We start from the raw sequence: 26705 nt of genomic DNA, 5'->3' as shown, positions 1-26705 counted from the left end.
TTTTGCATCAATCCACTTTGAACTTTATTTACATTTGGCATTTTCTATGATTCTCTTGTTGAAATTGGAACAACCAGATAAACCAGTTTATAATGCTTCCATTAAATGTTTCACTGTCCATTTTAATAGGAGCAGACAGAACAGAAATAGAGACAATATTTATTAATGATGAACTTTCGCAATCATGGGCCACAAATAAGTCTTCCAAAACCTTCTAAAATGTTCTAAAAGATCTAAAATGCACTAGTTAAATGCAACTCCTGAAAAAAAACAACAAAACAATGAACTCAGACACCTGAGGTCAACATAATTCAAAAGGCAAATTTTCCTAATATACATAAAAGATAATGTTCAAGTGCTTTGTATAAACTTGTGTATATCTAAGAAACTGCTTCCTCAAAGTACATTATATTTGATTTATAAAGTTAGCTTGAGACAAATTCCAAGATCTCAAATAAGCAAAGTCTAAAGCATCTTTCAGCTCAAAAGAAATACAAAAACAAAGACCCCACAAAATTAGTCTGACATGAAATGTGCTATCCTAGAGAAACCTCTGACAATAGCTGTGATAGGATCCAGTGACTGATCCCTTTACAAGATGTATCAGAGAAAGCTGGCTTGTTTACAGCACATTTGTTTTTTTTAATAGGTGGAATTCCCCTTTAAATGTTGAATGGAAAAGAAGATGGAGAAAAAGCACATTTCACATTTTAGTTTGTATATGGAGATATGAGTATAAGAGGATGTCCTCAACAGCAATACCCACATATAGCATTAAAAAGTAACAATTGGTAAAATAATAACAACAGAAAAAACATTAGTTTTTGCTGGTATCTACAAGCACACAGTAAAATCTTTTCCAAGTAAGTACATTTAAAAGAAGGAAATACATATATTTACATAAAGCAAAACCCTGGTATTTCCCTAAATAACATATACAAATATAAAACAGATGACCATGAATAAGCATTTCATTAAAAAACATCTAAACAAACTCAATAATAAATTCACAGAGATAAAATGCACAAAAAACATGTTTCAATGATACAGGTTCATCATGCACTGGGTCAAAGACCTAACCTCAACGACAGCCTCAACATTTCTAAAGGCTCCATGCATGGTTCTTATCCATTTGTCTACTTGGGCACAAATCAGAAAAGAAAAAACAAACAATTATACAGTCAACAGTATCACTGAAGTTTTTGTCCATAATCCTAAGCAATCTGTTTTCCTTACAGTTATACTCCTGTTTTCTCCTTGATCCAGGCACGGAATTTGGGCACAGTGGTGTAAATGCCAGGCTTGTTCCTACGGGCACAGCCGTCACCCCAGCTCACCACTCCTGCCAGAAATAATCGGCCAGTGCCAAGACTAGAGAGCGGACCTCCCGAGTCACCCTGATTTAAAAGAAGAAAAAAAAACCAAACAAACAAACAAAACACATTATACAAAAACATTAACCAATAAACAGTATTATGATTTAGTAACTGTAAGCATGCAATAGCTTACACATAGTAGCCTGAAAATAGTTAGCTTTTTAGAAGCATTACACATGCCTTAACATTGTAGATTTGGGGGAGTCATGGGCTGGAGGTTAGTGAACCGGCCCTCTGACCGGAAGGTCGCCAGTTTGATCCGCAGCGCCAACAGTATGTGACTGAAGTGGCACCTAACCCCCAACTACTCCCTGGATGTGGATAGGCCTACCCACTGCTCCAGGCAAGTGTGCTCACTGCCCCCTAGTGTGTGTGCGCGCTCACTAGTGTGTGTGTGTGCGCGCTCACTAGTGTGTGTGTGTGTGCGCGCTCACTAGTGTGTGTGTGTGTGCGCGCTCACTAGTGTGTGTGTGTGTGCGCGCGCTCACTAGTGTGTGTGTGGCGTTTCACTTCATGGATGGGTTAAATGCGGAGGTGAAATTTCCCCATTGTGGGACTAATAAGGGTCACTTAATCTAATCCAAGATGATATCCATCACCACTGCTATGAAGAATTTTAACTCTGCAAGTTAGTCTGAAAGCACTTATTTAACACCAAACCACTCTGAATTACTATTCACATCTTAATACATAGTCATGCAGATATTTAGAACATTGGTAGAATTCTCTTTTACACTTGCAGAGAAATAGAACCAATGTAATGTTTACAATTATATTTCATATATACACGAAAACGGAAAACCCACCTGGCAAGCATCTACTCCTCCTTGTAGAATTCCAGCACATGTCATGCGTGAAGTGATCTGCCCAGTCATCAGTTCATTACACACTGTGCTGTTAATGATACGCACTGCTGCTTTCTGTAACACTGTTGCACCAGCACCTGCCCCACACACACACACACGCATCAAAATGGACCTCCCTCCTTCCTCTTTGCTGTGCCACTTGACACATACAAAGTTTGATATTTTAATAAATACTGTATTATGGCTTGCTGCCAGTCATCCTACTATTTTTATAACTGAGGCTTTTTTTTTTTAAAGGGTAATCCCTTTGGGTACACCCAAACAAAACCTTAAATGAATGTCTCTGCCAAAAATTGTATTTACACCATTTCCTACTTATGCCAGATGTAGTCAGGCAAAGACTTTGCCTTTATTAGTTTAGTCTTGGAGCTTTGAGGCTAATGTTTCTGACATACAGTAGAAGTCAATAGTCACTCGACAATCTTTTCTGTAAATGGCCAAAACTTCTCTCAACCTGCTCAGACCACATCCAGGTCTTCATTAAGGTTGAGCTTCATTACGGCCAAGTATGGTTGAGTTATAGATGTGGTTTAGGACACAGTAGCTTGACTTCTAGCTATGTACTGCTTGCAGTCCAGGGGTCAGATTTCAGCTACACGATGACGTGCTGTTCAGTTTTATAGCTCACTGTAAGTCATACAGTGTTCTAAACCAGGGGTTCTCTTTTTTAACCCCAAGACCCACCTGTTTATACACACAAAGCATATCGGCACACAGAGAAACTAAAATCAGCTTTTTAAATACAATTTTTCATTTTCATTTCTTAAATGCTGACACTTAAAAAAAATAAATAAATAAGAAGAAGAACTGGAAATTAAGAAAATGAGACCAGTTTGATCACAGAAGCAAAAATGACTTATGTTACAAAACCATAATGTAAAAAAAAAACAAAAAACAAACAAAAAAAAAATTTGGTTGCAATGAAAATACAAAAAAAAAGGAGGGGGCGGGGTTAGAAATGTAGGCGGTCAAAACAAAGCGAATTACAGCAAATTTGGTCCTCACCAAACAAGGTAGTTGAAAACACCATTAAGTTGTGCTTCAATTGTGTTGACTTCTTTAATTACCCTTCTACTGTGGCATTTTATTTGTACATCTGTAAAAATTATATGGTTATAATTTGAAAATCCTTGATTCTTAGATTTTTAATTATTCAGTTAATATTTTTGCACTTTTCATGAGAAAGTTACTGGCCCAGCACAAACTTCTGCCTACCCCTCAATTCAGGTCTGTGGATCAGTAGAGGGTGCTTCATGCCCCACAGGTTGAGAAAGATGTTGAGATTTGAATGACTTTTGGCTTCAAGTGTTTGTTAGCAATGTTTTTGCCTTGTAGCTGCAGTGTTAAAGTTGTTAAAATCACACAACCACGGACCATGTCTGGCATAAGTGGGGAAACTGCGTAAATTAGATTTTTCATCAAACAATTCCTTTAATATGTCCAATTTAATACTGCAAAGCTCACAAAGTGATTATTGTATGGTGGTGTACAAAGTAGGTTGTGCATTTGGGATATAGCAGGAATACTGAAACAATCTTTGCAGTGATACTACTGTTAAACATAAATACTGAATTTCTTAACAGTTACTTTCGGCTAATGTCTGCAAAAAATTGCTAAGCGTGCATGTAATATTACCAGTACCTCCAAGAGAACAAAACATGAATATGTAGAGCACTTCACTGTACAGTGCTGTAGAATATTGCATTCAATACATATAGCCAACATGCTTTTGCAATAGGCTCCTATTTAAACTGACAAATTATCTTGGTTGACTTGATGCTGTACTCTCTCACTCTGGCACTTTTTTCTGTTCTCCAGTATTTGGTTCATATTACTTGTCCAGATACCAATTTAAAATATTCTTACTTGTGTCCTTAATTTTAATGCTAATATTGCATAAGGCTGGCAGACTTGTATAAAAATGTAGAATTTTTATGAGTTTGTGTCAGTTGCATTCTGAATGGACGCTTGAAAATGATTATTTTGACTATTTACCCTCCAGGGTGGTATAATGAGACACAGAACATGTAAGAACATGTTTGTTTCTAGGTTTAAAGAGCAGATTAGTTTAAAAAAAAAGGACCAAAAATTCTTGGCTGAACATTAATTCAATGTAAGAAGATATGTTCCTATTTCACCATTAACACTATTATATTCTGAAGGCGTGTCTTCATACCCAAGGTACTCATCAAAGCTCCACTACAGGCACTCTTTCAGCTTGGAGGCTAATATATATTTAAGAAGTTTTGATGTGGCCTATTAACTTCTATCATAACATGGGTAGACTATAGCAAGCTGTTACAGTGAGGGGAACAATACATATTTAGATTATGAGCGATGAAATTACACGAAACCCTTAAACACACCTCCTTCTCTTGTGGCACCCCAGCCAGTAATCCAGACCTCTTTGCCCGCAGGAAAGTTGTAGGAGGCAGAAGGCAGGCAGATGGGCCGGATGGTGTCCTTGAAGTTGACCGGCTGGTCCAGCTCCATTAGGGCTATATCGTTGTCAAAGGTGTATTCATTATAATTGGGATGAGGGATGACCTGTTTCAGGTAGCGCTTCTCTGCTTTATCTAGCTGCTTCTGGTTATGAAGGCCTAGGTACACCTCCCATGAGCCTGGCTGAGAGAGCCTATTACAAACACACACAAAAGCACACCCAAACAATTTAAAGCCCTTCCACAGATAGATGGTATAGAAGAGCCCCCCCACCACTCTATTGCATCTATTCAGTGATGCAGATGTAAAGCACAAGAGAAGCAGGATTTACTTCACTTTGACTTCATCTTGTACGCAGTGAGCAGCAGTGACAAGCCATTGATTGCTGATGAGTGATGCTCCACACACATGGATAGAGTTCTTTATGTGAAGGCTGACCTGCCAAGGCCACTCGCCTTCTGCAGCATCCTGACCACCCACAATACGTGAGGTCTTATAGGGTCGCGTTCCACAATCTACAGTAGAAAAGCAGAGAAATTATATTAATACATACACAAAGTACAAGCAAGTTAGCTTGATTGTATAACATTTGGGCAAAACTTCGGAATGTAGCCAAACAGTAAAGACAGGTGTCTGAAGCTTTCTTCTTTAGGTTTTGCATTAGAGTGTTGAAGCTTATTTAACAAGCATTGTAAGGTTACAGGCTTGCAAAGTGCACACCCACATTATCAATCTATGTAGTTCAGATACTATGTAATGAACATATCTAAAAACAGTGTTGCTTTTCAAGTTAAGAGCATGTCATACAAAAGTCAAAAACCACATAAAATCTCTAGATTTCATACAGTTTGAAACAAGTATGTGATGATTCAAGCATGCAGTTTGCTTTTTCGGTCTCAGGGTGATGCAGAGAAATGGTTCATGTATTTTTTTTTTTTTTTTTTTTTTTTTTTTTTTTACAAGAGTTGACTATTCTGACTGATTAACTAATGAAGTCAATATATCCTCTACAGGTCGTTGGAAATGCAGAGAGAGAGAGACAGAGACAGACACAGAGAGAGAGAGGGAGAGTTTTGAAAGAACTGCCCTTGCTATTTGTGTCTCTTAGGAGAGATTTTAAAAGTCCTGCAACCAGTTTTAAGGCTCTAAATGCCCCACCACCTGTTACCTCACAGAATGTCTTTCTATGTTCAAGTTTTAGGATGTGATCTTAGATCTTTTGGCCTTTTATTTACGCTTCTGAACTATGGGACTAAATTCCACGTTTTATTAGACAGTCAAGCTCAGTTCACACCTTTTAGAAGAAATGGTATGTGAATTGTACAGAAGTGGTAATCTCTTTAACTTAGTGTAAAACTTCACATTTTGGTATTAATCTTTATTTGATCCGTGTTATGGCCTTGTGATTTTAATTCACTTATACTTTTTTTTTTTTTTTTAACTGTTAAGCTGTCTGTAAAGCACCGAGTTGCCACTGGTAATAAAAGTGTTCTACAAATAAAGATATTATTATTATTGCTACTACCACAACCACAAAAACCAAAACCACAACAACCACCACCACAGGTGAGTACAAACTTCCATTACTTGATGTTTATATAACCCTTTAAGCTCCCGCACAAAACTGATCAACCACCGTGTTAATAAGACTTTTAGCCAAAATGACTACTGTACAATTGGAACCCCAGCCTCAATATGTTTTGTAATTTACCCCCACAGTCCTCATCAGATCCATCCTCACAGTCCTTCACGCCATCACACTCTGGGTTCTGCTTAGTGAGGCACTGGCCATTCTTGCAGAGATAATTACTCTCTGTACATGGTGTTGCTGAAAGAGAATAGAAATGAAAAGAAAACGACATCAATAATTCATTAACACATACACCATAACCAGTGATCATTTTAAAGACAAATAATAGTTATATTCAAATAACATCTTATGCCTAACATATTCCATAATTTTGTTGAACTTGTTTGTTTTATAATGACTGTCAAATGTGATTATTATGGCATATTTCCTCACTTTAGTAACAAAGGAATCACTTTACCTCTACCACAGCCAGCTTCATCCGAATTATCACCACAGTCATTTTGCCGATCACATTTCTGTTTTTCTGAGATACATTTACCATTACCACATACAAACTCGCCTGCCTTGCAAGAGGCTGTGAGAACAAGACAAGGAACAAGGAAATACGGAGAGTTAGTTTAATACAAATATCATTTAAAGGGAGATAAGAGAGACTGTTCATGACTGATGGATTTTGATATGACAGAAATGAGAAAAATAGCAACAAGGTATTAAAAACACTGAAATTCTTACCACAATTAATTTCATCAGTCCCGTCTCCACAGTCATCAATGCCATCACACTTCCAGAACATTGGCTTACACAGACCATTCCTACAGCTAATCATGGTTGAGTCACACTCTGGAAGACCAAAAACACATACTCACATGCAACATTTTCTAACGTTTGAAATCTAAATTTTTCATTTGACACTTTTGGATATCTCACAAAGAGATTTCTTTCAGAGCAAACTATCAACCCAGATTGAATTAGGGAGCTGTGTCCATAAGGAAAATGTGTGTTTTTTATTTAAATGTTTGTGAGAATTAGTTGATTCTAACTTCCTGCATCTGCAAGCATGGGCAAAACCTGGGTTTGGGCTGTGGAAGCCTCAGCTTGGGCAAATCTTAGTGATTACCTAGATAGATAAAGTGTGGGTGAAGTGGCTCAAATTAACATAAGGAAGGTCAAGGTTGTGGTTTCCCCAAGTACACCAGCTAGTGTAACTGCTAATTCAAAATAAAACGTTTAGGATAAAGATTGTGTTTATGTACTCTTAAACCATGTTTCGCTAATGTTTTCCTTCAAAAAGGTTTTAACGTTACGGTTAGTGATAATATTAGCTATACTTCAACCATGTTAGCTGGCTTCATATACACATAGAGAAAGGATGATTTTTAGTTATCCAACTAGTAATTAGGTCACTACAGCAACAACTCTCCATAACAAATTTGCCAAAATCCCTTCAGGTTAATACAAGTTACCTCACCAACACTTCAGCCAGCCAACTTGGGTAGCTCGCTACATAGTTAACTAACTTCTGCCCAAGTTGTGGTTTCTTCTACCCAAAGTCTTTGTTCAGCCTGAGGATTCATCTGAAGGATGATGTCACTCAGTTTCTGGGGAGTACTCACTGCAGTTCCTCTCATCACTGCTATCTCCACAGTCATTCCAACCATCGCAGCGCAGGTCAAGGCTGATACAGCGGGTACTCTTGCACTGGAACTTACCCGGGCAGGCTGAAGAGGAAGAAAGGTTAATGTTTACATGGGCTTCTCCTGTTACATCCATTTGTCTTTTGTCATTTGTAAGACATGTTACAGCAAACATGCGGAACCACCTGGTAGGCCCTAAAAAAAACTGGGCTGATTAACACTGGCAAAGATGGAGTGGGATCCTGTTGGGCTTTGTTCAAATTGGCACTTACGGTTAGTAGGCTCAAAGGCTGTGAAGGTGGCATTAAAGCCTCGATCTACAAATGATGCATCAGAGTAGAAGATTACAGTCATTTGGTTTGTGTTGCTCGTTCGCACTGTGTTAGTAAGTTCACCACATAACCTGTTGAGAAAACACACAGGCACTGAGTTGACCCAATACTTTATATCCCAAATAAATTATTGTGTGAAATTTTAGTAACTGCAAAAATGTATCAAACCAGCTTCATCACTAACTTCTCTCCATTGACTTGGACATAGTCCTTCTGACATTGTGGGTCACCCTTCAACATCATGAATTTGGAGAAGAGCAGCTTCACATTCATATTAGAGGCCACCTTTAATAAGGAAAAAGTTTACAAAGTACTGTTATTAATCCCATGATGGTAATTAGATATGGATATCAACATGAGAGGCTGTCTAACCTGAATATTCCATTCACACTTGGTAAGAGGTGGGTAATATTTTGGGTAGTTTGGTGATGTAAAGGTACCAGAATTTCCTGTCAGAATTCCACCACATGTTACATCTGCAGGCAGACAGAAGATAGAAAGTGAACAATGATAGTCCTGTGTTTTTGAATTCACCATTTAAGTTTAAGTAGATATTTAAAGAAATGGCCAAACGAAAAAAAAAAATTTATTACAGCAGCAGAGATTTGTTTGGTAGCTGAAGTTTGCTTCTTTAGCTTTTAGAGCTGCAGGGCTAATATACTTCTATTACTTGATATCTATATGTCTATAACAGATTTCTATTATTTAATTTTTGTAAATCCAGTGAAAAACTATAGAAGCAAACTAAAGGCACCAAACATGTTTGGTTGATCGACCACATTCAGGGTAAAGAAACCATTGAAATACCATTTCTTTTACCATACCATATACCATTTCTTTTAAACTACACTACTCGCAGCGCTCTAGATCAGTCCTTGTCCATACCTCTGCTGCCCTTCACCACCTGAGTAGCTAGAGCTCTGAAGCCAGGAAAGTCTCCTTCCTCATTGGTGACCAGTGTGACCAGCATGACATTTCCAGAGGAGATGAAGCCAAGAAAGTGGTTGGGATCGTAGTTTCCACATTTCCTGCCAGCCAAAAAGACAATAATGATTTCACTAAAATGTCATTCTTCATATAACTTAACACTTTATATCTTTATACAAACATTTTTGTAGCTGAACCACCAGAATGAGAACAGAAACAGTGTGATGTACTTGTAAAGGCTGTAAACCTTTATTTATGTGTTATGTTACGCAGTGTGAAATATTCTACTGTAATGCAAATGCTCGGTAGATGGCACTATATTCACAAGTAATGGATAAACAATGGCTCAGCCCAAAATATATTGTTGTTGTATACAGCTGGTCAAACCCTCAAATTAATACAAATTTTCCCCTATTCCAAATGTGTTCACTCAGACATGGCACGTGTGAAATTTGATCTAGAGTTAAAGGGGCATTCTGGCCTAAAACTAGAGTTTAAGTTGTTATTTGGTGTGTTATGCAGTATTCTGTAGAGCAGCACAGTGTGCCCTTAGACCAAACAGTGAAACATAATTCACATTTTTAAAATATTGGTTTAAAGTTTTTGTTCGTCATGGTTCTCTCACTACAACAGCCAGTATGCATTTACTTGGTTAAATAAAACTGAAAGGTGTTTTTGTTAACATTGATTTTTTTCCCATCTATTAACGAGAAGTAAAACTCAACAATTAAGCTCCTCGGATTAGCCTCGGATGTCATTCCTGCTGTCACTTTGCTACAGAGACTGTTGCTGAAAGAGACGGATATCCGCAATACTAGAAAGCATACTTGTACTCAGACTAAAAAAAATAGCATTAATGCATCCCTACTTAAGGAATTTGTTTTTTTTATTCCCCACCTCCCTACTCCTACATACATGTACTTATATATTATTGCTGTAATCGTGTTGTTCTCAAAGCAAAAAAGACAAAAAACAAAACAAAACAAACAAACAAAAACGACACTGTTCACAGCAATGGTTGAATGGTTTATTTAGTACACTCCAAAAAATAACAGTTAATTAATAATGATTGGAAATATTTAGGGATGTAATTTGCATGTATGCTGGTAATTCTAAATTTTTATGACTTGTTCTACCTTTCAGATGTTTTCTGCAGGTGACACCTGATTTGGGTAATCTCTTTCTCCTTTGTTGGTTCTCAATCCTGGTCCTGGAGTACAACAGTCCTGCATGTTATAGTATTTGCTCTAAACACACTCACTTGACCCCAAGAAGAACTTGTTCATCAGTTACATCAGGTGTGTTGGGAGCACAGAAAGCTCTAAAATGGGACTAGGATTGAGAACCACTGCTCTAGACAGCACTATCCATTGGGTTAGGCTTAGGCTTAATCTTTTTATAGTCTACTGTTTAACACTTGCAGATGCACCTTTCTGACTTCACTGTTGTAATTATTTTGAACAAAGCTCAATTTAAGAAGCACTATTTACTTTTTCCAATACTTTCAACTCAATTCTCTAAAAGGTTGTTTGAAAATAAAGTCAGCATGTCCTACTTACTCAGCCATTATGCGACTCTCGATGGCTGCCAGCGAATCATATACTTTCACAAAATCATTTGTACAGTTTCGCTCCAGATTGAAGGTACTGAAATCTAGCTTGATGACGTTGTTAGGGTCAGCCCGTATCTGCCATTGCATCAATGCATTGGGTGGGTATTGGTAGTTGGGAAACCCTGGTGACTCAATAACAGTGGCCAGGTTTGGCTTGGTGCGTGCCAGAAATCTCTTAGTTGCTGTGAAAACAGAGACAGCTTAGCCACAGTACAACCCATTTACCGTCAGTTTTATACACAGCACATGGAATGAAATTAGTTCAAATAAAAACCACTAAAGTAGAACTTACTGGACTTTACAAACATCCTTGAATCCACAGCTGTGAGCAGAAAAAGTGACAGTGAGTGAATTAAAAGATCATAACAGTAAAACGTAAGAGGTTTTTATCCAACACTGACCACCTAAATACTGGTGACAGATTTTGACTCACTACTGAATTGTACCTGAAGTTTCTACGCTGTTAAAAAGTAAGGATCCTTGGGGGTCTGTTAAGCGACGCTGTGACTTGCTTTCACTCATGTTGCCCATGATATTATCTACAGCATCTTCTTGTGACCCTGGAACACGGAACTCTGATAGATAATATGCTATTACACTGCCCTGACTGGAGAGGGAAGAAAGAAAGAGAGAAATTAAAAAATAATAATAATAATAATAATATTTCACAAATGCTAGGAAAGAGGGTTGTGCTATTAGTGTAAAGCCTGCACCTGAATGCTTGCACAGTTGAGTCAACATAATATTTAGAGAGCTTCGGGGTCCTGGAGTAGATTTCTCTCAACTACAAATGTTAAAACAGTAATGCAAAAGGCAAAAAACAATGTCAAACCACAAATATTGTCATTAACAAACAAATTGAAAATAACTGTAGATTTAGCTCTGACCCTTTGCTCTTACCTGAGAGGCTACCTGTTTAGCCAGGGCCTGAAATTCTGGGCTGCTTGAGTCCTCATAAGCATCTTTAAACTCCTGGTTTGTGATGTTCAATGAGCCACTGTACATCTTCACCTTGATGTTACGAACTGTAAGCCCAAATAGGAGAAAGGAGAACAGGCATTATAATTCTTAAAAACATCCACCCAAGAATCTAAGAAATAAAAGCAGTTACTTGTTTTGCAATGGCAGTTAACTGTTTTCAGTTGCACACACAGAAGGAATTGAGCAGCTTACTTTGCTGCAGTGGAACACGAGAACGCTATTCTATTAGGTGTTCAAGAAATTACACTTATTGTGAAGTCGGGGTTTTCACCAGAGGAACGTGTACATAGAGCAGGAAGAACTGAGAGACGGGAGCTGAGAGTGCGCACAAGGTAAGGCTTAGGGGAAGCTGTTTAATAAAGCTGGTCAAAAAAGCACCACAACTTGTGTGAAACCTCTGTCTCTTAATAGTCGCAAACACCACATTTCATGACAGAAGTAAAAGTTCCTTAATGGGAACTTGGTATGGGTATTGGGATGGGTATTGTTAGGATTTTATAGATATTGCTACTGATACTTATTGACACTACTGTCCATAAAAAAACAACATGAAAAGATGCGAAAGAAGCAAAATTAAAAAAAATGTAAAAAAGGCTGTGGCCATCTCCCTCCATTTGAAAATATTAACATCTATAAGCAATTCAAAATGAATTACCCTTGGTTATCAGGACAGCTCACAATAAGTTCACACTTATGCTATCTATCGGTTTGCAATTTCTGTTATACCAACTAAAATGTTAATTCAGTACAGACTCAGCTTAGTATTACTACTGCTCCCCTGAAAAGCTGATTTAGGCTATCAAAATATTTTACTTATTTTAATGCTGGAAACATTTTCTAATTAAGACAATTAGACCAACAAACTAATCAGAATTCACTTCTGTTCCAGCTTAAATGGTGCAGCAGTTTTTTTTTTTATTATAACACATGTAACTGCTGCACTATTTAAGGTGAAGTGGAAACATTTGAACAAGAAGCTGGTGGATAGGAAGCTGACTTCAGCTTTGTAGTTTTTTGCAGCATTTTTGATAAGGTAATTTAAGATATTACCTTCTACGCTGTAGACTGGGGTTCAATCCCCACCAGAGCAAGCACCCTACACTATACCAATAAGAGTCCTTGGGCAAGACTCCTAACACTGCCTTGGCCTACGTATGTAAAATGATCAAATTGTAAGTCGCTCTGGTTAAGAGCGTCAGCCAAATGCCGTAAATGTAAATGTCTATTAAAATATCCTACCTAGGAGTTTTATGTGGAGAACTACCAAGGAATATGTTCTATGGGAGGACATTTCAACAAGGGAACAGCATGTCACAACACTAGGAGCCTGCACTGAAGACGTAGGTGCAGCAGCCGATTTGCTAAAGTAAACATGCTGCACTGCTTAAAATTTATTGAAATGTTGTCTTTGTGTTTCATGAGTTTGCTGCTGTTACCCTGTTTAAAAAGGCAGCTACCACTTTAATATGTTTATTATTATCATTAAATTTAGTAAGGTGAGTCCACACATTTGAATATCTTTCCCTTTCAGCTGTTACAGCAATGGAAGCATTTGAATGCCTTTTACCATCTTAAGTATTTTGAATACTGAGCATCATTCTGTGCACTGATGATGCTTAGCATTCGAAATGGTTAAGGTAGTAGAGATATTCACCCCTCGCACTACTCCAATCTAGCACCAACGATTTGAAAATGCCGGTTCATGTAAATTAATTAACGTTACATAAATACCAGTAGCAGCACCGTTTGTACAAAAACTCAATATTTCGGTTCTGACCATTCAGGAACCAGTACCGATTTAATACTGGTTCTCAATACCCATCCCTACACACGATTCAGCCGCCAGAAGCTAAGCTACATAACTCAGAAGGAAAATGCAGAGCTTTGTTTGCATGAAACTAGAAGAGGATGACAGCAAGTTTACAACTATAAGACTGCCATTGGGAGTGATTTAAACTGCCTGGGAGAACCCTGAGAGCAATGATGGTGAAGAAAGAGCTGCCGTGGTGTCAAGACGGCAGCGGAAGATCCGGGTCCAGTTGTAATTAAAGAAGGCAGCACCAACAAACAGCATTTTGCACTAAGTGCTAAGAGTCTAAAATATTCTGGCAAAGTGGTCTGGGAGGCATTCCATGCATAATTTGAACTGGTAGATGAATTGTGTGAGCGGTCAGACGAACAGAAATGCAATAGCTTGCTTATTATTGCTAGACCCTAGGGAGAAATCTGATACAGTGGTCTGGGCGCTCCAGAAGGACAGTGTTTATGGTCCAAGCTCCTTCAGTCTGAACTCTGAAGACAGGCAGGGGAACCATTAAGATCCCTTGCTAATGACACTGACACTAGCTAGATGAGTTTATGCTTATACTCCACCTACTGTATTTGTCTGAGGCCCTGCAGGCCCCTACATTCACATCCATATCCGACTTTTGTCACTTCTATTAACACTGAAGGAGTTCCATGCACTTCTGCCCAGAAGTGGTGCTGAATTTGAACTGGATGGCACCGCAGTTCACCACCATGCTGTGAGAGGTGAGCTAGTAAGTGGGTGAAAGTCAGTGGCAAGAACATGCCATTTAGGCTGAATAGCTGAGGTCCAACAAGTGCATTCTGGGCCTAGACTTTTTGAGAAGCAATGGGTGCAAAATGGACTTGGAGAGTGCCATACACAGTTTCACAGGCGGCCACGTGGTGACGAGGAAGCCACTGGGTGCCCAGTACAAAGTGAAACTCGCAACATCAGAGTTGATTCCAAGATATCTGGGGGTGGAGTGTGCCGTCAGATTGAGAGCAGCACGGCTTTTCATTACTGGCACCTTTGTCAGTATCAAAAATAATAATGATGTTGAAGAAAGCGGAAGGCAGTGGAGAGGAGTGCCACTCCTCCTGCTGTTGTTGGTACCCCTAGTGGCACCGTTGAAGTGTGAGCTGTAAGGAGTTCCTCTGTGCCCTGCTCAGCCTCTCTTCTCCCTCAAACCAAGGGAAGGGATGCCCACGGAGCTGGTGTTTGGCTGCTCGCCAAGGGCAGAGCAGGAAAGTGCAACTAGAGCAGGGTGTGCTGTGGTGCTGCTGTGCCATAGACATGGGCCTGAGCTGGCAGCCCACGGTACTTGTGCTGGCTGGGATGGTGGACAGGCCTACACCAGCACACTCTAGGAGGTGAAATGACCTCCATTTCAGTCAAAGACTTTGTCGCCCTTGTAAAAGGGTGGGGATGTAGCGTGTTCAAGAAATATGGGTTTAAGTTATTTGTTCCTCAACATTTATTCATAGTTAATTCTGATAAAGATTCTTATTGTGATGGCAGGGCTGGTTTTCCTCTGGGTGACGTGTGTAGAGCAGGAAGCTGAGAGTTGAGAGTATGTGTGATTTATTTATATTTCTGTGGGCCAATTATAACAACTTTTTTTTTTTTTTTTACATAAAGTCTTTATTTTGTCTATACTACAAGAAATTAAAAGCTGATGATCAGAGGGGCCACTTTAGACAGAAAGCTGGCTCTGATTTGTCCAAGAGCTGCTTCTAATCCATAATTCTTGTTTTTCTACCTTGGAGTGGGTTAGTCAGATCTATTGACAGTGATTGTGAGAGAAATCAGGCATCCATAACATTTAATGCCCCAAAAACCTCAGACAGGTATTGCACAAAATGGATATGAACATGTCCCTGATGCCAGAGACACGGTTTTCTGATAGTTTTGAGGTACGTTTTTGTTGTAAACCTTGGGGGCTAAACCTTGATGATCTAACCACTGTTGGTGGAGTTGAACATGCAGGACATTCTTAGGTAACCCTATTCTATAAATAAGTAAGTAAGTAAGTAAATAAATAAATAAATAAATAAATAGTGAATTGGTAGGTCTTTTTGGTTAGTACATAAAATGAATCAATTTGTGTTGCAGACATTGCAATCTTGGCTCCTGTCGCCACCACTACAAAAAAATCTGAGTATGTAAGTTTTTCTACAATATACCATTTCATATTAAAGTGGTCACAATTTTGTTTACACCCCAACAATTGAGGTATGTATGTACATACATACAGTACAAACATACATACATACACTATATTTCCAAAAGTATTTGCTCTTCTGCCTTCACTTGAACTTGAGTGACATCCCATTCTTAATCCATAGGGTTTAATATGAGGTCGGCCCACCTATAGCTATAACAGCTATAACAGCTATAACAGCTTCCACTCTTCTGGGAAGGCTTTCCACAAGGTTTAGGAGTGTGTTTATGGGAAGTTTGGACTACTCTTCCACAAGGGCATTTGTGAGGTCAGACACTGATGTTGGGACGAGAACGCCATGGCTCACAGTCACTGCTCAAATTCATCCCAAAGGTGTTCTATCAGGTTGAGCTCAGGTTGAGTGCAGGCCAGTAAAGTTCTTCCACACCAAATTTGCTCATCCATTTCCTTATCGACCTTGCTTTGTGCACTGGTGTGCAGTCACGCTGGAACAGGAAGGGGCTGTCCCCAAACTGTTCCCACAAAGTCTCTTGGTCTGCTGAAGCATTAAGATTTCCTTCCACTAGAACTAAGGGCCAAGCCCAACTCCTGAAGAACAACCCCACAACATAATCTCCGCTCCACCAAACTTTACACTTGGCACAATGCAGTCAGACAAGTAGCGCTCTCCTGGCAACCGCCAAACCCAGACTCATCCATCAGATTGCCAGATGGAGAAGCGTGATTCATCACTCCAGAGAACACGTCTGCACTGCCCTAGAGTCCAGTGGTGGCACTTTACACCCACTGCATTCGATGCTTTGCATTGTGCTTGGTGATGTAAGACTTGGATGCAGCTGCTTGGCCATGGAAACCCATTCCATGATGCTCTCTACACAGCATTCTTGAGTTAATATCTGAAGGCCACATGAAGTTTAGAGGTCTGTAGCGAATGACTGTGCAGAAAGCATCCGCTGACCCCGCTGTGTCATTTTACATGGCCTACCACTTTGTGGCTGAGTTGCTGTCGTTCCCAATCGCTTCCACTTTGTTATAATACCACTGACAGTTGGCTGTGGAATATTTACTAGTGAGGACATTTCACGAGTGTACTTGTTACACAGGTGGCATCCTATCAGGGTACCACACTGAAATTCACTGAGCTCCTGAGAACGACCCATTCTTTCACAAATGTTTGTAGAAGCAGTCTGCATGCTTAGGTGCTTGGTTTTATACACATGTGGCCATGGAGGTGATTGGAATTCAATGATAATATGACATACAGACAGACATACAGACATACCCATAAATATATCCATACATACATACATACCCATAAATATATACATACATACATACATACATACATACATACATACATACATACATACATACATACCCATAAATATATAAATAAAATATGCTCACAGTGGAAATGCCAAACCAGAAGTCCGGTCATCAAAGCCAGAACACAGGATGAGACCACTACACCAACGATGACACCAACCTTCCCAGGACCCTTCTTTTTCTCCAGTTTTTTGGAGTCTGTTGCTGGCAGGAATTGGACGGTCTGCTCCAAGTCCTTGCCCTGAGCAAGTAATAGAGAACAGAGAAATAGAAAGAAAACTTCACAGCTGTGTTCCTTGACTTTACCGCTCTTACTATACCTTTACCTATTCTTGTTCTTCCAGTTACTACTCAATTCCTTCTGCATTGGTCAATCAGTAAAAAGAAGGGGGGAGCAAGAACAGTCAGTTAAACATTAAATCAAAATGACAAACCTAGGAAGTACCATGACAGGTGAATGAACGCTCTTTAACCTTTTAAATACCCTCTGCTGCTTGTCTTCAGTTTCATCTTTATTATACAGTGATCATAGTTTTTAACACCATTTAATACATTGCTTTAAAGGAGTGGAGAGCTGCGTAATATTTAGTGCCATCTAGTGCTGAAGCTGCAGATTACACCCAACTGAATAACGCTCCTGTTCCAAGCGTGTAGTAAAACCTACGGTGGCAGTCAGGGTTTCTGCTGTAGATTGTCCTGATTTTGTTTCGCTTCTTTGTGGTTTTTGTTTCTTTGATAATAAAGATTCACCTTCCCTTGCTTTTTGTTGCGCTAAATTACAAGTATGATCCTCCATTCGTCAAAATTTGAGTTTCCAAACTTCTCAAAACACAAAAATGTTTAGCCAGCCACTTTAACATAAAAACACAAAAGGCATTTCCTATAGCTATTTTTTTGTCGTGTAGATGGCAGTGCAATATGTAGGAAGAATACTCGCTTCTGTAAAAACAAGGATTCATAGTTACAGGTGCTTACACACTAATGAAAGTTTTTTCCATTATATTGCATTTCTTTTAATAGATCTCCCAAAACTTACACACTGCACCTTTAAGGGAGCAAGCTTATATACATTTCTTGTAGACAAAACAAAAATATCATTCAGGCACCAGGAAGAGACCATAGACACTGATAGCCCTTTGTCTACAGCAGCTGCTGAGAGTCGGAGGTTGTGTGTCAAACAACAAGAAGCACAAAACAACCAACAAGAAGGAGCAGGTGGGTGACTGTCTGAGACATGTATCTGAAAACTGACTTAAGGCTCATTTATTTCCTTTAGGTACAAAAAAAACAAAAAAAACATGGCTGTTCCAAATGATGTAATCGTCACAGCCCACATACTTCTATGCATCCTTTAAGTTGGTATGGATGTTAAGCAGTACATGCACTACAAGGCAGTGCAGAGTTAAAAGTTTCTGACAACAACAAACATGGCAGCAGTTGAGGAGGTACTAACTATAAAAGAGAGGAAAGAGGCACCAGTGTAGACTGTGGTGGTCTATGGGGCCATTAAATACTTTGTGACATATGGACAAAGAATTTTCTTCCCCACTTATATTACCAATGAGAGAAACTGCCATTGTGTCTCACATAAACTATTAGCTACACTACATCCACAGCTTCCAGTGGTTCTGCTCTGTATCGTTAAGCTTTAAGAGAGCATGCACAAATATGGACAAAATAAATGCAGAGTACAGACAAAAGGATGGCTCCATGCGTATCTGTATTTATTGGTGAACATAAATGAGCCTAAATGAGATAAAGCGCATACTATGCTACTCAGTGCTCAATTCCTATGAGCAGTCGCCACATCGCTTCGCTCATTATATGCATGAAGTTAAATTCTCATTCACACTGCCTCCTGTTGCCGGAAATTGACAGCTGTCATTGAAAGTGAATGAGCTCTGGCCGGTTTGAACGTAGGGTAAATGGGACTGTAATGGTGAAACACCAATGGCATAGCATTTTAGTCCAGGTCTACTCTTAACCCATACTCACAGATATTATGGGCTGGGTTTAAGATTCAGTGTGTGCATGAAAACCGTTTGCTATCTTAATTAATGCTCATCTTTTCAGTGGACTGACAACGATAAGTTGGCAGTTTGCATGATGAAGCTTTAATTCCCTAAATAATTCATATTTTAAAAAAATCTAAAAGTAAAAATTCATTTTAAAAAGAAATGTTTATTTTAAAATCTAAATGCACAAATGTACTAAATGTGTATATTTGCCTTACAGATTTTGGAATAGTATAAATTCTTTTTTAAATAGGATTATCAATTTTACCTCTCAGAAAAATGTCAGGTGACCCAACCATACACTAATCAAAAATTGTATAAACTTTGTACCTGGACACCCTTATAAACCAATGTCCTTGAACTATATAATGCCACACACACACACACACACACACACACACACACACAATATTATAATATATATATATATATATATATATATATATATATATATATATATATATATATATATATATATATATATATATATATATATATAAACAAACATATTTCTTTCATTTTAAACAATCAAAGAAACAAAATACTAATAAATGCTACAACAACAGGTTTGGCAGGGTGCGTAACACTTGATTTAAAAAAAAATAAAAAAAAATTCACAACTTTTCCAATATTTGTGAAAGGCCTTGCATCCTAAAGAACACTTCAGGTCTTCGGGCTTTATGGACAAAGGTTTTGCAGTTAGTTGAAAACTTTTAAAGTTGACTTCAAACAAAGTCATGCCTATTACATTTAGAATTTAGAAGAATTTTATTTAAGATTTTCTATAAGTAATGGCAAAAGTAATCTGCATATGTGGTAGGACTTTCACAGCACCTAATGTTTTGAGACATAAATACTTTGTATGAGTCATTATAGAATAATGTGTGTCATGTATTTATAGAATAATGTGTGTCATGTATTTATTACATTATTTTATAAGAATTTAACAATCTTGGACACAAAAATGTATGTTAAGATGTTGACTGTATGTAGCCTATTTATTAAATGCTTTTTGTCCTTGTTTATCTTCCTCCAGTTAGGCATTCTGGAATATTCTAAAGGGAATATTCTATCCATGCATGCTTTGCTATTGTCCAGTTTCATTATTAGTGTTTGGCCTTTGCTAATAACTTAAACTACTTGATTAACTGTCCATCAAAAACTCTGATTACTCAAGTATTAATTGCCAAAGTAATCAACAAATTATTTGATTACTAAAATAATTGGTAGCGACAGCTCTAGATAATTTGATTGTCTTTCAAATTTATCTCTCTCCTTCAAATTACAATGTTTTATGAGTTCCCTGTGTGATATATTACACACCAATTGCACTGTCCACGGAAACCATGAGTCTTCATAAGCTATATATGGTGCTGTGGAAGTAAATGTGAGTAACATAACCCAAAGCCTGGTGAAACTATGATGAGTGAGATTACAGGTGTGACATGTGATCTGACATTCAGGTGTTACATCATAGTCCTGACCTAGTTTCTGTTCATCATAAACTTTTCTATTAGTGTCCCAGCAATGCTACATTAAGCAACACTGTGTGCTAGCTCAGAATGACAAACAGATCATAGTCATTTCTGTATCTGGTTTCACTGGTCCCGCACTCCCAATACACATCATTCCTTCCCAGACAATATGACTCAAACTAAGGTGCTAAACAGAAACTGTTACCATGATGATTCAGGTTATAATTTGTTTGTAATACAAGCCAAACTTCTGTAGTCAAACTGCTTAATTTAATTAACCTGTTTTAAATAAAATGAAGGAAGGTAGGAAAGGGGGATACCAAGTAATATAAGGGCTAATATCCTGATACCAAAACCAATACTCCTCTTGTGCACATATAAACAGGAATTCGTTGTCACATCTACAGTGTAAACCAGTAAATGTGGAAATGAAAAAACGACTTCTTGAATTGAATAAATAAACTGACATATTAAATGACTGCAAAAAGTAGTTCCTATCATTTATATTCCCACTTTTTCACCATAAAAATGAATGGCATTTGGCAGACACTAATATCCACACAGTGACACAGTGAAGACACATCCAGTTTCATAAAATCCACCCATTACTATGTTGTTTGTTAAAAGCAATCAAAAAATAAAAAAATTGCTATTACAATGTGCAAATTAATCAATCATCGCATCAGTGGGACAGATACACCTGTAACAAATTTACTAAACACCCTCAGGTCAAAGCAAAGTGCATATAGCACACCGGAATGAGTGCAACACCAGTTATGTGTTAAATCAGGGCAACAGTTGTGATGTAGCACAGTAACACAAGTTGTTGTCACTGCAAAATCAAACTAGGTCCCTAGCTAACGTCCCTAACGCAGTTAACTGTTTGAGGTGCCAGTATTCAAACACACAATCACTATTCGAGTACTCTTTCTGTTTCATCACATGAAGACAGAGAAAACATAGAGGCTATTAATTCAATGAAATGGCACTTTTATGTTTTAACACAACTGTAAAATGTTACGGTTTTGCTCGTATTTGTGAGGAAGTTCGTATGTTACACTGGCCACTCTCTAACACGAGTGTCTCCTAACATGGATCTGTTGCCAAAGTCACAGAAGGCAAATGTAGTGCAGCTTTATTGCTAACAAGGCTAACTACTGTAGCTGATGCGAGCTAGGTAAAGATACGGTGGAAATAGCCTACATTCACGGCTGCCATGTTTTACATTAGTCAGATTAGTTTACAAAAGATTTCACTGTGCCAGACTTGGGGGAGGTGGGTTGGTCCAACATTTTATGGTATTTTATTATTGTTTTTTTTTTTTTTTTTTTTAAAGGAATAAATATTTAAATGTCTGTATACAGCAACTCTGAAATGCTATCTTTAATATACATTTTTTTTTTATTTTGCCATGCTCAAATCTGACTGGTTTACACACTGACACTACATGTCAACAAAACAGAACATTGAAAATTAAAATTTCTCACACATATTTTATATTGTATAGATTTATATATTACACACACACGCACCCACACACACACGTGCACACACAATGAAGTGTTTTAACATTAAAGCCTGAAGCAAAGACTGGAAGCTGGTAAGTTCTGCTTTTCTTCAGCACTGACAGTTTGCTGTAAGCTATCCACTGAATTGTTCAGTCATCTCAAATCAGGGCAGAATACAGTCCAGAACACAGAATACAGACCAGAGTTATTTAACGATAGAAAGTGATGCAGGCAGTGGTGATACCATAAAGTGTTTGCTAAAAGAGAAGCAGTAAAGTAGCTCACTCTCCTCTATTTGTCCACCCACAGATATACATGCACAGATGCCACATTGGATTCAGCCAGGCAAGTCAATGGTGTCACCATTTTGGGGCGGTTGACATAACTGCCTGACTGCATTTAATACAATTATGAAGTGGCAGGTTAATAAAAAGGTACCATTCAAAATTATTCTATTTCAAGAATATTTCACTTAGAAATTGGGATAGGATTACATAACGACGGGTTCATAGCAGTCAACACTCATGTTTGTGTGGTGTTTTTGCGTAGATATGCCTCATTGGTGTGATTGTTTTTCCTTTTGTTTTATATTAAACTTTTTTCATTTAGTAGCCTATAAAGGGGATCTTACCTTGATGTAGTAATGTTAATTTATTTACAGTGATTGTTTATGCTGAATAAGCATTGTGGTCAAGTTACAACATTCCTTAAACCATATAGATATTCGGAACAGCACCTTCTTACACAAAGCTGCAGTCAGCTTCATATTTGGCAGCTTCTTGTTTGAATTGTCCTGTTCCACCTTAAATGGTGCAGCCTCAGGCACCATAATATAACTACTGCACCATTTAAGGTGGAAAGGGAAAATTCAAGCCTGAACCGTTTAACGTACAGACTCAGTTCAAACTGTGTTTCAAAGGTCTTGGCGCTGTGACTTGTGCTATGTATTTTTGGAGTTGATCAGATTGGTAGTTTTTAATAAAATTAAGTTTAAAAATTAAAAACCTCCCATAAGAATGAATGGTGGAATGCTCAGAACTTCACATTCTAACTGATAGTGATGTCACAGCAGGCCACTCAGTCTCACAGACACAGCTGATCACGCAGGGAATCTAATTTAAATGGTAGAGAGACTTGTCCTTTCTGAAATCTCAAAATATCTCATCATTTTATCAATTAGCTTTAGAGTTATGAGCATGCGTTTGCCACTAGGCACATAAAACTGCCCCATTCACTCCCATGTAAATTTCTCAAAATCAGAATCTGCTTATTTCAAAATTTTCTCTGTGTTTAACTTGTCATAACTCATTTTCTTCTTAATACACACAACATTACACCAAAATAATCTTCAAGGTGTCTTATCCCACACCGTCTATCACACCATCTGGTTAAGCGAGAGAGTAAACATTTCTCGAGTTATGACTGTTTGTTCAGAGGGTGCAAATCAGACTCAAACAAGGCTTCTCCACTAAGAGCTGCATAATAACAGTTATTATGTGACAGTTAATTTGCATGACCCCCCTCCCCCCTCAAACACATACATCTCTCCCTTTCACACACACAGACACACACAAACAGACACATACCTAAGGTGGTGTTGTTCACCCACACATTTGCAGCTCTTTTCAAGCACTCTTGCAGTTCCTTCAGGAAATGCACATCTAGTTTCCTACTGCAGTGTTTAAACGATGCTTACTAAACATCTCAGTTCATGGTTATATTCTATTCTCGTAAATGGATACCAGTTCTGCCCTAACAACATACATGAACCAGCAGTGACTGACTAGCTAGCGAAGTATATACATTGTCCTTATAGGAAAGTCTGTTTACTTGGTGGCCATCTTTGCAATGCTGCCCGGCAGTTATTTTCAGTGATAAAATACCATGCTCCTATATCTCTGATTGGGAAGAGACTTGAAATGTACTTGAATACTTGAAAATGCAAGTCAAATATAAGAATATCCATTCATTAACACTTGCAGATACCTTGATATCAAAATTAGTTGGATTGCACATCCCTAGTGAATCACTACTCAATTTGTTAATTTTCATTTAAGCAGTGAAGCAGCGAAGATTTCTAGAGATGGTAGTGAACATGATTCCTCCTCTATAGTGAACATTTTCAAAATTATACCATGAATTACTCCATCAATTTCTATCAATGAAATTCATCAAAGAGGTCAGATTCCTAGGGGCAATTGTGTTTTCAAGCCAGAACACAACTAAGGGACAGGAATGTATACTCTCACACACCTAAAGCTCACTGTACACACTATCCAAATACATTCAAACTAACCTTCTCTGTGCACATCACTAGGCCTGTTCCATTATCCACAACTATTACAACATTATGGTCACTACCATACAGTAACACTGACCTGCTAAAAGAAAAATAGATAGTAATTAAAGAGGCATATTTAAAAAAAACTAAACAGGAAATATCAGTTTGAGTAAATAACCGCAGTGCTGAACACCTCTTTCCTTCAAGTTCCACCAGCTAGCAGAGAAGGGTGATATCTGCACAGATAAGTGACTTTGCTTTAGCTGACTTCTAATATTAAATATATATTGACTTCACACAATCAAGAAGCATTCGTTTTTCCACCTCTGTATTTGGTGTGAAATTGAAATTAATGTTTCCTATGATAGTTGGTGTGCCACTTCATACAATATAGGCAGCATTTTAGAGTACAGTACTCTGTAAAGGATGACTCTTCATTTATTTAATGTTCAGTCAAAACAGCCATTACACAAGTATCACACAAGTTTTTCATTTTTCAGATGTGTCTGAGGAGATTTGATAGAAGTTAAGTTTTAAAAGAATAGAGGCCACAAAACTCCTAACAACTGTGCAAGACTGGTAGACTACTAAAATTCTCACAATCAGATAAACACTACTTAAAGTGCTTGAGAGATCAAGCTTCAATTTTGCTTCAGGCTAAAAAAAAAAGATGTTTCTGCCCATTCTTTCAATGTGCTAAGACAACTTGTTAGAGTTCAAAAAGGTTGTGCAGCAGACAAGAAGGTATTACCGAGAAAATGAAATAAAACAAAAAAAGAACAACATTTTTAAATCAAATCAAACAGGGAAGCTGCTGATGTTCACTGAACGATAGCCTGCCTACATAATCTACTGGAAAGAGCAACTTGAGCTCACAATTCCATTGATTATCAATAGAAGAGTCTATCTTGTAGGCCTTTAATGCCACTGATTTAACCCAGGGAAGGATAACAGCTTTTAACCTATTTAAGCTGGACAGCTGTGGCAGCTTTGCTGTCTTCTAAGAAGACTAAATATTCTCACAGAGGAAATTTCATAATGTGGGTGTGCTCACTTGGTAGCATTCTTGACCAGGTAAAATGACTGTGCTCAACGCAAACAATATCAAAACTACTTAAACATACATGTTCTCAAAATCACATGAAATAATATGACAAATTTGCAGGAATGAGTACTGGTGTATTAGTACAATACAGTAATGTGGATACCACTGATGTTAAAAGTGTAGCACCAATGAGCCAGGGTGTCCGTGTATCTCTGCACCTCTATTTTATGGGAGAGACTAATCATAAACATGTTATAAATATGAAAGGTGACATTTGATATTGAATCCAATGTTTCCTTTTATACAGCTTTAGTTCAGCGCAGTTCACTTTATGAACCTTTTCCAAAGGGCAGACAAATATATACAAATAGTTCTTTACAAAAACACCTTACTTCTGCATGAGCTTTAGGTTCAACGGCTCTGATCAGGCCTTTCAGCACTGTTTATAGCTCACAGCAATATGAACTCTATACTATTGCCAAACGAAAACAATCAGACGGGATGTAACCCCTGTTGCTTCTTGGGCTTCATTAAGATCATTGTGAACACTTAACCTGAACAAGACAAGAGTCAGCCATATGTATTTTGTGAATTTTTCACAAACTGATTGCATCATCGTGTTTGTTCGCACTAGTAAGTTATTGGGCCAAGTCATCTCTGTCTCGTCTCGGTCAACCTGTTTTCAAATAATGTTCAAGGTTTATCAGCCTGATCGACATTAAGCTGTACGCCCATCTCCCATACAAACACAGCACAACCAGTTTACAACAACTGACTGAAATCACATTTAAACAATGATTGGTGTAATGGCTGTCGAAAGGAAAGGTCACAGTGACCTAGAAGAATTAAAAACGAGAAGTTACTTAAGGAAACACTTAAGGAGAAACAAAGGCAACATGCAAAAGTGAGGCCTACCGAAGACTTGGGAGTGTAACGCATTCCTGCATCCATTGGATCCATCGTTTTGAGAAAAACTGGAAATAAACAGAATTTATTTCCACTGTCCTCCGGGGCACCTGACGCCTCAGGTATCACCCTCGTTGCTCAGTTCCGGACTGAGCAAAACCAAGTCTGCAAGTCTTGGTATTTTGCTGTCGACAACAAATGAACGCAACACGCCCCAAAAAAGTACAATCAAGCAACAAACCTGTAACCAATTTGTTAAAAAATAATCCAGTTCTTAAAAATGACTAACAAAATGGAAATAATACATAAACGTATTGGATCCGAAGCCAGCTCTTTTGCTGCTGTTCAAAACGAGCACTTTCAAATTAAGCAGTTTTCACAAACACCCGGAACATGTCGCCTCGCCTATGTGACCGA

The 26705-nt window shown here is 38.1% G+C and overlaps 1 protein-coding gene across 1 annotated transcript; it reads right to left on the bottom strand.

The window, feature by feature from the left end:
• On the bottom strand, nucleotides 1-26705 carry st14a (ST14 transmembrane serine protease matriptase a). Its single transcript, XM_017722556.2, has 19 exons — nucleotides 26298-26705; nucleotides 17140-17299; nucleotides 11681-11805; nucleotides 11494-11564; nucleotides 11227-11387; nucleotides 11073-11102; nucleotides 10728-10962; nucleotides 9127-9269; nucleotides 8614-8717; nucleotides 8426-8526; nucleotides 8182-8312; nucleotides 7889-7993; nucleotides 7008-7115; nucleotides 6733-6849; nucleotides 6396-6512; nucleotides 5016-5199; nucleotides 4609-4877; nucleotides 2183-2319; nucleotides 1-1397 (listed from the first exon to the last, which is right to left on the bottom strand). Exons 1-19 carry the CDS (start codon nucleotides 26340-26342, stop codon nucleotides 1239-1241), a joined length of 2502 nt encoding a protein of 833 aa, XP_017578045.1. The 5' UTR covers nucleotides 26343-26705; the 3' UTR covers nucleotides 1-1238.

Source organism: Pygocentrus nattereri, chromosome 7, assembly GCF_015220715.1.
Source record: "Pygocentrus nattereri isolate fPygNat1 chromosome 7, fPygNat1.pri, whole genome shotgun sequence".
Classification (NCBI taxonomy): Eukaryota; Metazoa; Chordata; class Actinopteri; order Characiformes; family Serrasalmidae; genus Pygocentrus; species Pygocentrus nattereri.
Note: the sequence above shows the minus strand (reverse complement) of the source record. Positions and strands in the feature narration are given on the sequence as shown.